At 47.6% G+C, this 17,878-nt stretch overlaps 1 protein-coding gene across 1 annotated transcript; it reads right to left on the bottom strand.

The window, feature by feature from the left end:
* Positions 1-295: 295 nt before the first annotated feature.
* Positions 296-6,876, bottom strand: ZNF814 (zinc finger protein 814). The gene is made up of 4 exons (XM_010387070.2): positions 6,799-6,876; positions 4,378-4,504; positions 500-2,712; positions 296-331 (listed from the first exon to the last, which is right to left on the bottom strand). The coding sequence occupies exons 1-4, from the start codon at positions 6,874-6,876 to the stop codon at positions 296-298; spliced, it is 2,454 nt and encodes an 817-aa protein (XP_010385372.2).
* Between the last annotated feature and the right edge of the window lie 11,002 nt (positions 6,877-17,878).

A 17,878-nucleotide genomic window follows, 5' to 3' on the forward strand; every position in this document is an offset into this window, starting at 1 on the left:
CTGGTAAGGCCCTGATCCAGTGTTAACTCTGATGTTAAAGGAGCACAGCGGTGTGGCTACAAAATCGCCCAAATGTATTTCATTTGTCTAGTGTGAACTGTGATGTTCAAAGAGAGAAGACCTTCAGGCAACTTTTTTTCCACATTTGCTGCAATCACAAGAACTCTCCTGTGTTTAACGAGACTGAAAGTTTTGGCAAAGGATTTTCCACATTCACTACACAACTAAGGCCTTTCTCTTGTGAACTCTCTGATGATGAAAAAGTGAAAAGCTTTGGCTAAATTTCTCCTCACATTCACTGCACCCATAAGGCTTTTCTCCAGTGTGAACTCTTCTTTGTTTAGTGAGACAGGAGCTTCCAGCAAAATATTTCCCACATTCACTGCACTCATAAGGTGGTGTGAGAAGTGTGAACTCTCTTATGAACACGGAATGCAGAGTTGTGGGTAAATGATTTCCCACAATCATTGCATTCATATGGCTTTTCTCCAGTGTGAACTCTCTGATGTGCAATGAGGTGGTCCTTCTTGCTAAAAACTTTCTGACAATCCTCACACTCATATGACTTTTCTCCAGTGTGAACTTTCTGGTGTACAAGGAAGTGAGACTTCTTGTTAAATAATTTCCCACATTTCTCACATTTATAAGGCTTTTCTCCAGTGTGAACTCTCTTGTGTTTAGTGAGACTGGAGCTTTCAGCAAAAGATTTTCCACATTCACTGCACTCATAAGGCTTTTCGCCAGTGTGAATTCGCTTATGAACATGGAATGTAGAGCTGTGGGTAAATGACTTTCCACAATCATTGCATTCATAAGGCCTTTCTCCAGTGTGAACTCTCTGATGTGCAATGAGTTGGTACTTGTGCCTAAAAAATTTCTGACAAGCTTCACAAGCATATGGCTTTTCTCCACTGTGAATTCCCTGGTGTGCAAGGAGGCAAGACTTCTTCTTAAATAATTTTCCACATTCCCTACACACATAAGGCCTTCCTCCTGTATGGCCATGCTGGTGTAGAACGAGGTTACCCTTGTGACTAAAACATTTCCCACATTCCCCACACTTAAAAGGTCTTTCTGTAGTGTGAACTCGCTGATGACTCCTAAGGTGTCCTTTTTCAATAAAAGATTTCGCACATTCTCCACACTTGTAAGGTCTTTCTCCAGTGTGAATGCGCTGATGGTGAACAAGGCTGCGCTTATGACTAAAAGATTTCCCACATTCTCCACACTCATAAGGTCTTTCTCCAGTATGAACACGCTGATGGCTCCTCAGGTGCCCGTTTGAACTAAAAGATTTCCCACATTCTCCACACCCATAAGGTCGTTCTCTAGGGTGAACTCGCTGATGTAGAATGAGGGTGCCTTTATGACTAAAAGATTTCCCACACTCTCCACACTCATAAAGTCTGTCTCCAGTGTGAATGTGGTGATGGTTCCTAAGGTGTCCTTTTGAACTAAAAGATTTCCCACATTCTCGACACTCATAAGGTCTTGCTCCAGTGTGAACTCGCTGGTGTAGAACGAGGTTGCCCTTTTGACTGAAAGATTTCCCACATTCTCCACACTGATAAGGTCTTTCTCCACTGTGAACTCGCTGATGGTGAACAAGACTGCGCTTATGACTGAAAGATTTCCCACATTCTCCACACTGATAAGGTCTTTCTCCACTGTGAACTCGCTGGTGTAGAGCGAGGTTGCCCTTTTGACTGAAAGATTTCCCACATTCTCCACACTGATAAGGTCCTTCTCCACTGTGAACTCGCTGATGGTGAACAAGACTGCGCTTATGACTGAAAGATTTCCCACATTCTCCACACTGATAAGATCTTTCTCCAGTATGAACTCGCTGATGGTGAACAAGACTGCGCTTATGACTGAAAGATTTCACACATTCTCCACACTCGTAAGGTCTTTCTCCGGCGTGAACTCGTTGATGGCTCCTAAGATGTCCTTCTGAACTAAAAGATTTCCCACACTCTTCACACTCATAAGGTTTTTCTCCAGTGTGAAATCGCTGATGTTGAATGAGGCTTCTTTTTTGACTAAAGGATTTCCCACATTCTCCACATTCATGTTTTTTTTCAGTGTGAAGTCTCTGATGATTACTGGAGCTATCATATTTGCTAAAGGATTTCCCACATTCACAGCACACATAACACTCTTCTCTAGGGAGAAGTCTCTCATGCTGACTGAGTACATATTTGGTGCTAAAATGTTTCATGGATTGTCCATGGCTATAGTGAGCTCCCACCCGCTGAAAGGGAGACACACACTCAGTTTTGCTGTTTGACTTCTCCCCAGTGTGAGTGGCCTCCTGCTGGAGTAATGCTGAAATGGGAAAAAAGTCCTTCCCACTCTGACTGAAGACATGTGACTCCCCTGACACACGAAACTTACACCTCTTCACAAACAACGCTTCCTCAACACTGCCTCTGTAGGGATTCTCTCCAATGTACTCATTCTGGTGTTGATGAAAGTTTCCACTGTCATACAATTTGTTCCCCCAGGCCTCACACCTGTGCAGTTTCTGCTTGTGATGTGTTCCCTGATGATCTCCCACGTGCAGAATGTCTCCTAAGATAGGGCCGCACATCTCACAGGGGTCGGCCTTCTTGGGAGACACACCTGCCATAGGAATCCTGACCTGAGTCTCTCTTTGTATATAAATACTCTGCTTAGAAGGTGCCTCATCTTCCACTCCACACCAACAACCTGAAAGCAAGAAAATGCTGGTGAAGTGCATGTTAACTCTGCTGGGAAGGCACAGACTACCCACAAGTGTATCTGACAAACTGAGGAATTACTCCAAGGAAATACTTGGAGGAACAGAACGTTGGCTTCAGGTGGAAGATGGTGCTATTTATTATTGCTGGACTCTAAAAGTCACAGAATGTAGGAGGCCTCATAACGTAAAGGACACAACCAGGTGTGTAACACAGGGAGTAAAGGCAGGGGTCTACAATTCCTGCATCTGCAAACCACTCATCTGCAGAACTTTACGTCCTCATGACATGTGAGTGTTATAGAGAGGGATTTGTCCAGGCCAAGGAAAACAGGAGTACAACACAGCAGCTACTGCTCGAGGACAGTTTAACAAAGTATATATATTTGCTAACACAAATCTCTATGCCAACACTGGAGAACACTGTAGATGGCGATGTATGTAAGATGGATGAGATTTGGGGTCCAGAGATGTGAAGACTAGATAGGAGGATGGATATTAGGGTACAAGTAGGTCAAGGGTTAAAAGAAGAGTAGAAGTGATAAGGCAGACAAGTGACAAGTGTGATGCTCTCAAGAATGAGGAAGAAAAGATGAATTATATGTGCCTACTTCTCTTGCCACAAAAATACTACTAAAATAGATTAGGTTCCTGGTATGCTTTCGATAAAGCCCTGACTCCATGACCTCCTCCAGGGTGCCACATTTTTTTTTTTTTTTGAGACGGAGTCTTACTCTGTCGTGCAGGCTGGAGTGCAGTGGCCCAATCTGGGCTTACTGCAACCTCCCCTCCCGGGTTCAAGCAATTCTCTGCCTCAGCCTCCCAAGTAGCTGGGATTACAGGCATGTGCCACTACACTCGACTAATTTTTGTATTTTTAGTAGAGACAGGGTTTCACCATCTTGGCCAGGCTGGTCTTGAACTCCTGACCTCATGATCCACCTGCCTGGGCCTCCCAAAGTGCTGGGATTATAGGCATGAGCCACCTCGCCCAGCCCAGGGTGTCAGTCCTGAGGGACTCATTCCTTCTGAGCCCATTATGCTGAGGCTGAATTCATTTGCATCTTCTGGAGCAGGGAGGACTGTGCATCCCATCACAATGATGATCAAGTACATGGGAAATGAATAACGTACAGACTAAGGGAAAGACAGAATAAGGGAACAGCCAACATTGTCTCAGAACAACTCAGCCCGCGAAAGCCCACGAGAGAAAAAAAACTGAGTATTTCAAGGAGAATTTCTAAAGAAGGTCTTACAAGAACAGCCTCTGGTCTATGTAGGCAGTGATGTAGTCTGTGAATGCAATTCCCACCACAGGAAGGCATAAGAAAACAGCAGCTAGAGAAAGGAAGTAGACTCTGGGTACACAGGAACCTGAAATCTGGACAAGGACACCCAAACATCCACAGGACTAACAAGGTGGGCTTCTGACTATGAATCCCTCCCTGGGAGCCTGCAGTAAAGCAGGTGTTGGGCTGCTCCAAGAAAGGAGCAGGGCAGTATGGACACCTCAGTCCTACCAACCAAGAACCTATCCATAGAACTGAAGCAGGAAGCTGTGTCCACGCTCCTGACATGAGAAAGTCTTGCCAATGGGGAAAGAGGGGTGAAAACAGAGACTAGCTGGGGTCACAGGGTGAGCGTGAGCAACTTACCCAGGGAGGATATAAGTGCCAGGTTCTCCAGCATCACATCACGGTACAGGCACCTCTGAGCCTCACTAAGGAGATTCCATTCCTCCCAGGTAAATTTCACAGCCACGTCTTCAAAAGTCACTGTGCCCTGTTATGATGTTGATAGATGAAACTACAAATGGCCCCTATGCTGAGGTACCACAATCCCTCTCTCCCACACATCTACTCTCACACATCCTCCTCTCAAGGAGGAGGTTCCTGGTATGCTTTCAATAAAGCCCTGACTCCATGACCTCCTCCAGGTGCCAATGGAGAAACTAGGCCCACTGGTCATGGGGTACAGCCACCAACAATAATTAGTTGAACAAATAGGTATCTGTGCGGTGGCTGTGACATAAGAGTCCACCCCCTCCTGACAGGCACTTCCCCCAGTATGGCTGAGGTCATGGAGAGCCCAATGTGGCACCTTCAGCACATCAGACATACCCTCTCTGAATGCACATCATTCTTTAGACTTCCAGGTACATATCCATGTCCATCCCCAGCTCACTGTCACACACCACTGGCCTCTCTCTAGCCTTTAAACAACTTAAAGTATATGTTTCTGTTTGTTTGTTTGAGACAGAGTCTCACTCTGTTGCCAGGCTTAAGTGTAGTGGCACGATCTTGGCTCACTGCAACCTCCACCTCCTGGGTTCAAGCAATTATCCTGCCTCAGTCTCCTGAACAGCTGGGATTACAGGTGTGTACCACCACACCTGGCTAATTTTTGTATTTTTAGTAGTGATAGGATTTCACCGTGTTGGCCAGGCTGGTCTCGGACTCCTGACCTCGTGATCCGCCCATCTCGGCCTCCCAAAGTACTAAGACTACAGCCATTAGCACAGTGCCCAGCCAGCTTAAAGTATCTTAATTCCCTCCTTTTTCTTCAACTAGGGTGGGTTAAAATCTCCCCCTAGAATTATAATGTTGGTGAAACAAATGACATCTGATATTCTACAGATGTCATCAAGAGCAATTTACAAATCAAATGTATTGAGCCAGGCGCAGTGGCTTACATTTGTAATCCCAGCGTTTTTGGGAGGCTGAGCCGGGTGGATCGCCTGAGGTCAGGAGTTTCAGACCAGCCTGGCCAACAATGTGAAACCTTGGTCTACTAAAAATACAAAAAATTAGCAGATCGTGGTGTTGGGCACCTGTGATCCCAGCTACTCGGGATGCTGAGGCAGGAGAATCTCTTGAACCTGGGAGGCAGAGGTTGTAGTGAGCCGAGATTGTGCCATTGCACTCCAGTCTGGGCAACAAGAGCAAAACTCTGTCTCAAAAAAAAAAAAAAAAAAAAAAAAAAAAATCAAATATATTAACAGCCTGATAAGAGGGACACCACTCACCACGGAGAGCCACATGGGGGTTGCATTGTAGATAAGAGACAGTAAGCATGGCCATGGCATGCAAGCTTTGTAAGATGAAGAGAGTGTAATGGCCTGATTCCCTCAAGAGGATGCCATTGACTTGAACTCTGCCTGGTCCCACTGATGGAAAGGCTTCAGAGGCTCGGACACATTACCTACTTTTTTCTTTTTTTTTTGTGACGGGAGTCTCGCTCTGTCACCCAGGCTGGAGTGCGGTGGTGCAATCTTGGCTCACTGCAACCTCCGCCTCCTGGGTTCAAGCAATTCTCCTGCCTCAGCACCTCAGTAGCTGGGATTACAGGTGTGTACCAACATGCCCAGCTAATTTCTATATTTTTAATAGAGATGGCATTTCACCATATTGCGCAGGCTGGTTTCAAACTCCTGATGGAAAATGATCCACCCGCCTCAGCCTCCTAAAGCGCTGGGATTACAGGCGTGAGCCACTGCGCCCGTTCAGATACATTACTTAAGAGCATGAAGTGGCCTGTCATGGAGTCTCACACCTGTAATCTCAGCACTCTGGGAGGCCAAAGTGGAAGGACTGCTTGATCCCAGGAGTTCAAGACCAGCCTGGACAACATGGCCAAGACTCTGTTTCTACATACACACACACACACACACACACATAAAACATACACAAGAGAAAAAATTTTTTAAATATATAAAAAGATAGTTAAATGGGAAAGAAACTTGCACTCAGGCCATTTGTGATCGTACCAATATCACCAGGCATCCAGGTGGCAAATCACATTGGGCCTTCATTTTTGGCCTTACACCACATCATGGTTGACACTATCCAGAGTGTGTGTGGCCCATTCAAACCGATCCACTATTACCAAAGAATTGCAATTCTATTGGATCCTAAAAAGAGTGATGGTATCAAGTAATTCTATGAAGGCCTCCTTGCACGGTTCCACAGCAACAGAGAACCATGTGTGGCATCAGCTATTCATGACCCTATTCCACTTCTGTGCTTCTCTTGCCAACCCCTCAGCAATGATGACGTTTTGCTCAATTACTCCTGTACTTCTGCCTGCATCTCATGTCTATTATCTCCATGGAAGTCCACGCCATGACAAGCTATGCCATCTGATACACCCGACATTGTCACTTAGCTCCCTCTCCTGTGTTTACGAATGCCAATCATGTCACCCAGGAACCCAGGCAAAACATCCAGTCCTCAGCCTCCAACCATTCCCTTCTGGCCCCCTGAAACATTTACTACCTTATTCTGAAGTGTGCCCTCCAAAACGGGACCCATGGCTAACTCACCTTAGTCCACACATTAGCTGTCATATATTGGATGTCTCCGATATCAATTCCTTCCCAGATATCGCAACCTAGGTAGACATTACTCACTTGCCGTCACTACTTACTGGTCTTTTTTTTTTTTTTTTTTTTTTGTTTTTGTTTTTGTTTTTGTTTTTTGAGACGGAGTCTTGCTCTGCCGCCCAGGCTGGATTGCAGTGGCCGGCTCTCAGCTCACTGCAAGCTCCGCCTCCCGGGTTCAAGCCATTCTCCTGTCTCAGCCTCCCGAGTAGCTGGGACTACAGGCGCCCGCCTCGTCGCCCGGCTAGTTTTTTGTATTTTTTAGTAGAGACGGGGTTTCACCATATTAGCCAGGATGGTCTCGATCTCCTGACCTCGTGATCCGCCCGTCTCGGCCTCCCAAAGTGCTGGGATTACAGGCTTGAGCCACCGCGCCCGGCCTACTTACTGGTCTTTGAAGCATCTCAGGCTCTTAGCACGGTGAAAACAACCATCCTTATATCCCCAATGAAAATTATGCCAAATCCCAACTTGCTCATCTCAGCGGATACAGCTTTTATCACTGCTGCTTCTAAGACCAAAAAACCCTAGGGTTACTGGGCACGGTGGCTCTAGCCTGTAATCCCAGCACTTTGGAAGGCTGAGGCAGGTGGATCACCTGAGGTCAGGAGCTCGAGACCAGCCTGGCCAATATGGTGAAACCCCGTCTCTACTAAAATTACAAAAATCAGCTGGACGTGATGGCATGTGCCTGTAGTCCCCACTACTCAGGAGGCTGAGGGAGAAGTGCTCGAACCCGGGAGGCACAGGTGGCAGTGAGCTGAGATCGTGCCTCTGCACTCCAGCCTGGGTGACAGAGCAAGACTCCATCTAAAAACAAAAACAAAAAAAACCCAGGGTCATGCCTGAAACCCTCTTGCATGTCCTTAACGACCACATTAGAAAATCAGGCTGCTCATTTACCCAATGTAAATCACAATTCCAGCGACATCTCCTTGGCCAAGGATTGTCCATTAAACCTCACCTGGATGACAGAATGAGCCTCAACACTGTCTTCCTTCCTCCTCCCTTAACGCCAAGCTCTGTTCTCCAACGTGGACCCAGACGGAACTGAAGTAACATCACCTCCCCACTCTGATCAGTTTTATCTCTAAGCATTTCACATACCGCTACCAAATCCAGACCTGACCTTCTAAGTGTTTACACCGTTTCACTGAAATGGGAATACCTCCATTATGGACTTAGGGCTTAGGGTTTCGGGTTTCTCTCGTGTTCCCAGTTGAAAGCACTGAGTTCCAGAGGTACAACAGAGCAGGATGGCAGAATAGAAAGCAGCATCCATCATAACCTTAACAGAACACCAATTTTTTTTTTTTTTTTGATAGAGTCTTGCTCTGTCACTGTGGCTGGAGTACAGTGGCATGATTTTGCCTCACTGCAACCTCTGCCTCCCGGGTTCAAGCAATTCTCCCTAATTCTCCCTGCTTCAGTCGCCCAAGTAGCTGGGATTACAGGCGCCTGCCACCACACCCGACTAATTTTTGTATTTTTAGTAGAAACGTGGTTTTGCCATGTTGGCCAGGCTGGTCTCGAATTCCTGACCTCAGGTGATCTGCCCATCTCAGCTTCCCAAAGTGCTGGGATTACAGGCATGAGCCACCATGCCCAGCCCAGAACACCAAATTTAAAAACTATCTACACAGAAAAAAATCACCTTCATAAGAACCAAAAATCAAGTGAGCACTCACAGTACCTGGAATTAAGTTTGTATTATGGGAAATGGCACTAAAAGGGGCTGTAGGGTCTTGCGTTGCCAATGCCACCCCTCCCCATCCCCCAGCAGTTGGTGCCTGTTGTGGAGAATCTGTGCTTCTGGGAAGGGAAAGTGCAGTCACTGTCAGACACTGCATGGAAATTAGTGCTTCCCTGTCATAGCAGAAAGCAAAACTGGGCTGAACTCAACGGACGCTTTCCCAGGGAGTGAGCCTATTGACCAGCCCAGCCAGAGGGGAATGGCGCCCCCCAATGGTCAGGACTTGAGATCTGGCAAGCCTTGCCACTGTGGGCTGGAGGGCTCTGAAGCCCTAAATAAACTTGAAAGGTAGTCTAGGTCACAAGGACTGCGACCCCTAGAATGTCCTGTGCTGAGCTGTGCTCCCAGTCAGTGGACCTGGTTGGGTTGGGGGAGCACAACCTGAGACACCAGCTGGAGTAGCTAAGGGCGTGCGTGTGCCAACCCTCCCGCAACCCCGGGCTACATGGCTCCTTCCTTCCATTCAAGGAGAGACGAGGGAAGAGCAAAAAGAACTTTGTCTTGCATTTTGGATATCACCTCAGCCACAGGATAGTGCACTGGGCAGGTTGTGAGGCCCCATTCCAGGCCCACCCAGACAATATTTCTAGACACACTCTGGACCAAAACAGAACCCGCTGCCTTGAAGGGAAGAACTCAGTCATGGGAGGACCCATCACCTTCTGACTAAACAACCCTTGGCCCCTGAATAACGAGCAGCAGTGCCCAGGTAGTACGCGATGGCACTTGGTGAGACTCTGAGACGTGCTAGCTTCAGATGTAACACAACACACTGCTAGCTGTGATGGTTATGGTCAGAGACCCCACCTGCTTGAGAATAACAGAGCAGAAAGTAAAGGGGCCTTTCTGGCACCTCAGTTACCAGCTCAACCAGAGGGATACAGCACCAAGAAGCCTCCTGGGATGCCTGATTCCAGGCCTTGGCTCATGGATAACATTTCTGGACCTGCTCTGGGTGAGTCTTGAAGAGTGAGCCTCAGACCAGGAAATATTCACCACAAGCTGACTGAAGAGCTCTTAGCCCTTAACGGAACCTCAGTGGTAGTCTGACAACACTCCCTGTGGGCCTGTGCTGGTGGTGGCCACACAGTGAGGCTGTTCTGCCTATGGAAAGGGGAGGGAAGAGTGGGAAGGACTGTATCTTGTAGTTTGAGTGCCAGCTCAGCTGCAGTGCAAAGGAACACCAGGTAGATTTCTAAGTTTTTCACTCCAATCCCTGATATAGAGATGGATGGTATCTCTCTATCAACCTGAGGCCTGGGGAACTCACCGTCCTGAGAAGGACATAAGCCTGTCTGGCTTTGCCACCTGCTGACTGTACAGGGCTAGGGCCTTGAGGAAACACAGACAATAGCCATGTAGTGGTTACAGGAGCCTTGGGTGAAACCCAGTGCTATACTGGCTTCAGTTCTCACCTAGCACAGTCCCAGTGGTGGTAGCTAAAGGGGTGCTTCTGTCCCAACCCCAGTTTCAGTCACTTCAGCACTGACAGAGAGACTCTGGGAGAAAGTGAGGGAAGACCCAACAAGAGCCTCTACCTGTTAATCCAGGGAATTCTTTCAGATCTTATTCAAGACCACAAAGGTGGTAGAGCTCTCTGGGTCTGCAAGAGTCACAGCATTACAGAGCGTGGGCTTCCCCCTAAAGTAGATCCCGCTTAGATCACAACACCCAAGCCTGTTCAAATACCTGGAAAGTCTTCCTAAGAAGGACAGGAACAAATGAGCCCAGACTGTGAAGACTACAATAAACACCTAACTCTTTAATGCCCAGACATGACGAACATCTACAAGCATCAACACCATTCAGGAAAACATGACCTCACCAAACAAACTAAAGCACCAAGCACTAATCCTGGAGAAACAAAGATATGTGACCTTTCAGAGAGATAATTCAAGGTGGCTATTTTGAGGAATTTCTCAAGTAAAACAGAGAAATAATTCAGAATTCTATCAGATAAATTTGGCAAAGAAATTAAAATAATTACATAGAACTGGCCAGGCGCAGTGGCTCACACCTGTAATCCCAGCACTTTGGGAGGCCAAGGTGGGCGGATCACGAGGTCAGGAGATCGATACCAGCGTGGCCAACATGGTGGAACCCCATCTCTACTAAAAATACAAAAATTAGCCAGACGTGGTAGTGCGCACCTGTAGTCCCAGCTACTAGGGAGGCTGAGGCAGGAGAATCGCTTGAACCCAAGAGGCAGAGGTTGCAGTGAGCCAAGATCTCACCACTGCACTCCAGCCTGGGTGACAAAGGGAGACCCTGTCTCAAAAAAAAAAAAAAAAAAAAATCAAATCAAAATGGATTTTTAAGACTTAAATCTAAGACCTCAAACTCTGAAACTACTACAAAAAAAAACAAAACACTGAAGTGGGCAAAGACTTCTTCTTTTTTTTTTTTTTTTGAGATGAATTCTCCCTCTGTCACCCAGGCTGGAGTGCTATGGCACAATCTTGGCTCACTGCAACCGCCATCTCCCAGATTCAAGCGATTCTCCCGCCTCAGCCTCTGAGTAGCTGCGATTACAGGCATGTACCACCACACCCAGCTAATTTTTGTATTTTTAGTAGAGATGGGGTTTCCCCATGTTGCTCAGGCTGGTCTCAAACTCCTGACCTCAGGTGATCTGCCCACCTTGGCCTCCCAAAGTGCTGGGATTACAGGTATGAGTCACCGAGCCTGGCTGACAAAGACTTCTTGAGTAATACCTTTCAAGCACAGGCAACCAAAGCAAAAATGGACTAATGGCATCAGATCAAGCTAAAAAGCTTCTGCACAGCAAAGAAAACAATCAACAAAGTGAAGAGATAACCCATAGAATGGGAGAAAATATCTGCAAACTACCCATCTGCAAAGGGATTAATTACCAGAATATGTAAAGACTTCAAACAACTCTATAGGAAAAACTCTTAATAATTCCATTTAAAAATCTGAATAGACATTTCTCAAAAGATATACAGCCAGGAGCAGTGGCTCCCAGCTATAATCATAGCAGTTTGGGAGACTGAGGCAGGAAGATCGCTTGAGCCTAGCAGTTCGTAACCACCCTGTTTAACCAGTGAGACCCCCATCTCTACAAAAAAGTTTAAAAACTAGCCAAGGCAAGGTGGCACATGGCTGTGGTCCCTGCCACTTGGGAGGCTGAGATAGGAGGATTGCCTGAGCCCAGGCGGTCAAAGCTGCAGTGAGCCATCATCACACTATAGCACTCCAGCCTGGGTGATAGAGCAAGATCCTGTCTTGAAAACACAAACGAAAGACAGCAACACACAAACGGCAAACAAGTATAGGAAGAGGTGCTCCACATCACTAGTCATAAGAAAATGCACATCATCTCACCCCGTTAAAATGGCGTATTTATATCCAAAAGACAGGCAATAACAAATGCTGGTGAGGATGTGAAGAAAAAGGACTTCTCGTACACTGTTGGTGGGAATGGAAATTAGTACCACCGCTATGGAGAACAGTTTGGGGGTTCCTCAAAAAACTAAACATTAAGCTACCATATAATCCAGCAATCCCACTGCTGGGTATAAACCCAAAAGGAATCCGGTATATCACAGAGATATCTGCACTCCCGTGCTTGCTGCAGCACTGTTCATAGCAGCTAAGACCTGGAAGCAACCTAAGTGTTCATCAACAAATGAAAGGAAATGTGGGCCGGATGCGGTGGCTCACATCTGTAATCCCAGCACTTTGGGAGGACGAGTCCGGTGGATCACGAGGTCAGGAGATGGAGACAATCCTGGCTAACACAGTGAAATCCCATCTCTCCTAAAAATACAAAAAATTACCTGGGCTTGGTGGCAAATGTTTAGTCCCGGCTACTCAGGAGGCTGAGACATGAGAATCGCTTAAACCTGGGAGGTGGAGGTTGCAGTGAGCCAAGATTGCAGCACTGCATTCCAGCCTGGGTGACAGAGAGGGACTCTGTCTCAAAAAAAAAAAAAAAAAGAAAGAAAGAACATGTGAGGACACGGCGGTGGCTCACACCCATAATCTCAGCCCTTTGGGAGGCTGAGGCAGGTGGATCACGAGGTCAGGAGTTCAAAACCAGCCTGACCAGCATGGTGAAATCCCGTCTCTACTATAAACTACAAAAATTAGCCAGGCCTGATGGCAGGCGCCTGTAATCCCAGCTACTCGGGAGGCCGAGGCAGGAGAATTGCTTGAATCTGGGCAGCAGAGGTTGCAGTGAGCCAAGATCATGCCACTGCACTACAGCCTGGGCAACAGAGTAAGACTCTGTCTCAAAAAAAAAAAAATTAAAAATAAAGAGAATAAGATCTAGTATTTGGTAGCACAACAGGATGACTACAGTAAAAATAACCTAACTGTACATTTTTAAATAACAGAAAGAGTTTAATTGAATTGTTTGAAACACAAAGGATAAATGCTTGAGATGATGGATACACCATTAACCCTAGTAATATTATTACACACTGCATGCCTGTTATCAAAATACCTCATGTAACTTGTAAATACATACACCTACTATATACCCAGAAAAATTTAAATTTTAAGAAAAAAGGGCCGGGTGCGGTGGCTCAAGCCTCTAATCCCAGCACTTTGGGAGGCCTAGACGGGCGGATCACGAGGTCAGGAGATAGAGACCATCGTGGCTAACCCAGTGAAACGCCATCTCTACTAAAAAAAAATACAAAAAACTAGCCGGGCGAGGTGGCGGGCGCCTGTAGTCCCAGCTACTCAAGAGGCTGAGGCAGGAGAATGGCGTAAACCTGGGAGGCGGAGCTTGCAGTGAGCTGAGATCCGGCCACTGCACTCCAGCCTGGGCGACAAAGCGAGACTCCGTCTCAAAAAAAAAATAAAAATAAAAATAATAAAAGAAAATATTTTAAAAATTATAAAAGAGTCCCACGACACCATAAGCTAGAGTATATGGGTCAGGGTCAGGACCAGGGAAGGAATGGAACACTCTCCACTTCCTTTTCTGAGTTCCTTAAATGCTCCTATACCCACGAGTGCCTGGAGGAGAGGCAGACATTACAGGAATGTGTCCCTGATAAGATGTGATAAGCTCAGACCTCCAGGTACCCCTTCTTGGCGCTGGAGTCAGGTGACCTCAGACTGCTTGTCTGACCTGCGTGCCTCAATATAAAATGTCATCTCTACCACCTATGTGATCTACAACAAAGATTCAACCTCCCAGGGACCCAAGGTGCTCATCACCTCTCTCCACTCTGTTCTTCCTTTGATTGGCCTTTGGAAAACCTTTAAAATCCAGATTTTGATCCTGTTCTTTGTATAGAGCACACTTGACATAACTAACTCCATCTCAGAAAAAGACAATTTGTATTTCACAGGGCACTCTGCCATCAAGGGTAAGATGCTTTGTTTAATAAACAAAAAAATAAAGATGGTCAGGCGCAGTGGCTCCCGCCTGTAATCCCCGCACTTTCGGAGGTCAAGGCTAGTGGTTCGAAACCAGCCTAGGAAACATGCTGAAACCCCGTCTTCACTAAAAATACAAAACATTAGCCGGGCGTGATGGTGGATTCCTGTAATCCCAGCTACTGGTGGGAGGCCCCTGAGCCCAAGCCAAGCCATGGATCCCCTGTGACTTGCACATATACTCCCAGATGGCCTGAAGTAACTGAAGAATCACAAAAGAAGTGCAAATGCCCTGCCCCGCCTTAACTGATGACATTCCACCACAAAAGAAGTGAAAATGCCCTGCCCCGCCTTAACTGATGACATTCCACCACAAAAGAAGTGAAAATGCCCTGCCCCGCCTTAACTGATGACATTCCACCACAAAAGAAGTGAAAATGCCCTGCCCCGCCTTAACTGATGACATTCCACCACAAAAGAAGTGAAAATGCCCTGCCCCGCCTTAACTGATGACATTCCACCACAAAAGAAGTGAAAATGGCCAGTCCTTGCCTTAAGCGACAACATTATCTTGTGAAATTCCTTTTCCTGGCTCATCCTGGCTCAAAAAGCTCCCTCATTGAGCACCTTGTGACTCCCACTCCTGCCCGCCAGAGAACCCATCTTTGACTAGAATTTTCCTTTACCTACCCAAATCCTATAAAATGGCCCCACCCTTATCTCCCTTCGCTCACTCTCTTTTCAGAATCAGCCCACCTGCACCCAAGTAATTAAAAAGCTTTATTGCTCACACAAAGCCTGTTTGGTGGTCTCTTCACACGGATGCACGAGGCTGAAGCAGGAGAATCCCTTGTGTTAGGCAGGAATCTAGACCTAACATGGCGGCATTACCCGGGGTAGCAGGCCTTTTGTTAAAGACTCCCTTCACCCTTGTACACACCCACAGACTTACATGCCTCAGAGTTCCGGCTGAGCAACCACACTCCCCCATGACCTGCAGCTCACCTGCATTCCACAAGTTCGTAAACAGCAGTTTTGGTTAACAGTTTCCAAAGACCCCTTCCTCATGACCCTTACTCAACTCCTGCCCTCGTAGTTTCAAGACCCCCCAGGCCCTGTTTGCACAACCAGCTTCCCTCCCTCTCAGGCTATAAGAAGCCCCTACCCTCCTCCCTCAGCGCGACTTCCTCAGCCCACGCCTTTGGACCGAGGAACCTCACCTGCAAGCCCTAATAAAAGGCTATTCTCACTGCCATTTGCCTTGTGTCTTCGTTCCCGGTTCGGCTCCAGCCTCAGTTTACCTTTACACTTTGAACCCGGGAGGCGGAGGTTGCAGTGAGCCGAGATCATGCCACTGGACTCCAGCCTGGGCGACAGACTGAGACTCTGTCTCAAAAAATAAATAAATAAATAAATAAAATAAGCTGGGCGCGGTGGCTCATGCCTGTAATCCCAGCACGATGGGAGGCCGAGGCCGGTGGATCACCTGAGGTCGGGAGTTTGAGACCAGCCTGACCAACATGGAGAAACCCCGTCTCTACTAAACACACAGAAAATTAGCCAGGTGTGGTGACTCATGCCTGTAATTCCAGCTACTCGGGAGGCTGTGGCAGGAGAATCGCTTGAACCTGGGAGGCGGAGATTGCGGTGAGGCGAGATCGCGCCATTGCACTCCTGCCTGGGCAACAAGAGTGAAACTCCGTCTCAAGAAAATAAAATAAAATAAAATATAAAGACTGCATCTAACCAGCTAAGGTCACAAACAAGCAAACTCTTCCACTATCAGTTCTCCCCAGAGGATTCTGTAACTATAAAAGATTAGGGCTTCAGCAGCTCAAAAGGGCTGTCCTGACAGTCACTCATAATAAAAGCTCAGCATCTGCTGCCTAAGACTCTGCCACCTTAAAGATGCTTCCTTGTAAGACTGCAGGCCAATCGCCCACCAACTGGCCCAGACCAGGATGCCTTTTGTCTTCTTTGCTCCCTCTAAACTGGTTCCATAACGTTTGCTCCTGTATCTTTTTCCTCTTGATGCTAAACATTACTTTGTTCGTTGTGGAATGTTTAACCTATAACACTTACATGTTAAGTATACTATTGTGTATGGTTTGCTACATTGACTGACTTAAGTGTCTTGGGCCTCTGGGCCCATGGCCGACTACCAACTGAACCGGAATCACTAAAGAGAATTGTCTCCTTGGAACTCCATTTAGCTCATGGCTTTTGTTAACTCAAATAACAACAGTTAACACCTGACACTGTGGGAAGACACAAACATGGTGGACCTGATTATCTCTACCCTTGCAATGCTCTAGACATCCCTCCTTTCTTCGAAACTCTCCATGGCTTCTAGCGTCCTCAAGACGAGTGCATGGCCCCAGCCTGCTTGCTCTTCCAGGAGGAGCTCCGCCTCATAATTTGCTCCCAACATGCACCTCGACCCCAGATTCCATTATTCCGGCTCAGTTCACTTCCAGGCCTTTGCCTGCGCCAGTCCCTATGCCTGTAGGTCTTCCCACCGCATCCCACGGGTGTCAGAAATGGGGCCCCTCCCACGAGCGCCTCAGTGTCTCGACGCCGGCGTCCGGGCTGCAGAGCCGTAAGCAGGCGCTACCACCTCGCTGCTTTTGCACGACGATGAGGTGACCTGAAGGCACCACAATTACCTGAGCTGAGAGCCTCAGCGTGGCCGCCGCGGCCATGGAACCACGCGGTTTTACGCAGGGTCGAGAGGAGAGAGCGACCAGCCAGGAGATATGGGCACGGCGGTCCCTATCCTGGCCCAGGAGTGGGACACGCTGGGCACCGTCACAGAGCTCCAGAGTCGCCTCGTGCAGCGGAGGACAACTGCTCTCCGCCTTCTGGGTTCAGTCACCGTAGTCCCGACCTAGCGCTGACTAGCCTCTCCCACAAATAAACCCAACACCAACCAAAATGGCCGCCACTAGAGGGCGCCGGAAGTCCGGACCCATTGTCACGTGCACACAGGAAACACCTTTATCCTTAGCCCTCATGGCCTTTCCACGCTGTCATTTGACGCGGAGTTTTCTGGGTAATGTAGTCCCCTAGGTAAAAAGGCGGGTAAAGGGCGCGCTTCCCAGAAGCGCTTCTGCGGGAAAATCCCAACTCCACCTCAGGAGTACTCTTAAGAGGTGCCTCCTAAGTGGTATGGTGGCTGCCGCCTGTAATTCCACCAGTTTGGGAGGCCAAGTCACAAGGATCATTTGAGGCCAGGAGTTAGAGATTAGCCTGAGCAACAAAGCAAAAATCCTGTCTCTACAAAAAATTTAAAAAATTAGCGGGGTGTGGTCGGGCGGGCCTGTGATCCCAACTGACCCAAGGTTGGGGTTAGGTTTAGGGAACCTGAGGAGGGAGGATCGCTTGAGCTCGGGAGTTCGAAGCTTCGGTAAGCCGAGATCGTGCCACTGCACTCCAGCCTGGGCAACAGAAAGAGACCTCTCCTCTAAAAAATAAAAACAAAGGCCGAGTACGGGCGGCTTACACCTGTAATCCCAGCACTTTGGGAGACCGAGGCGGGTGGATCACCTGAGGTCAGGAGTTCAAGACCAGCCTGGCCAACATAGTGAAACCCCGTCTCTACTAAAAATACAAAAATTAACCGGGCGTGGTGGCATGAGCCTGTAATCACAGCTACTCAGGAGGCTGA

Source organism: Rhinopithecus roxellana, chromosome 12 (assembly GCF_007565055.1).
Source record: "Rhinopithecus roxellana isolate Shanxi Qingling chromosome 12, ASM756505v1, whole genome shotgun sequence".
Lineage (NCBI taxonomy): Eukaryota > Metazoa > Chordata > Mammalia > Primates > Cercopithecidae > Rhinopithecus > Rhinopithecus roxellana.

Coding starts and splice junctions, on each gene's coding strand:
- ZNF814 (XM_010387070.2), bottom strand. CDS start 6,876: ATGTCGGGTGTATCAGATGGCATAGCTTGTCATGGCGTGGACTTCCAT. Junction 4,505..6,798: donor GACATGAGATGCAGGCAGAA/GTACAGGAGTAA, acceptor ACATCATAACAG/GGCACAGTGACTTTTGAAGA. Junction 2,713..4,377: donor GGCACTTATATCCTCCCTGG/GTAAGTTGCTCA, acceptor TCTTGCTTTCAG/GTTGTTGGTGTGGAGTGGAA.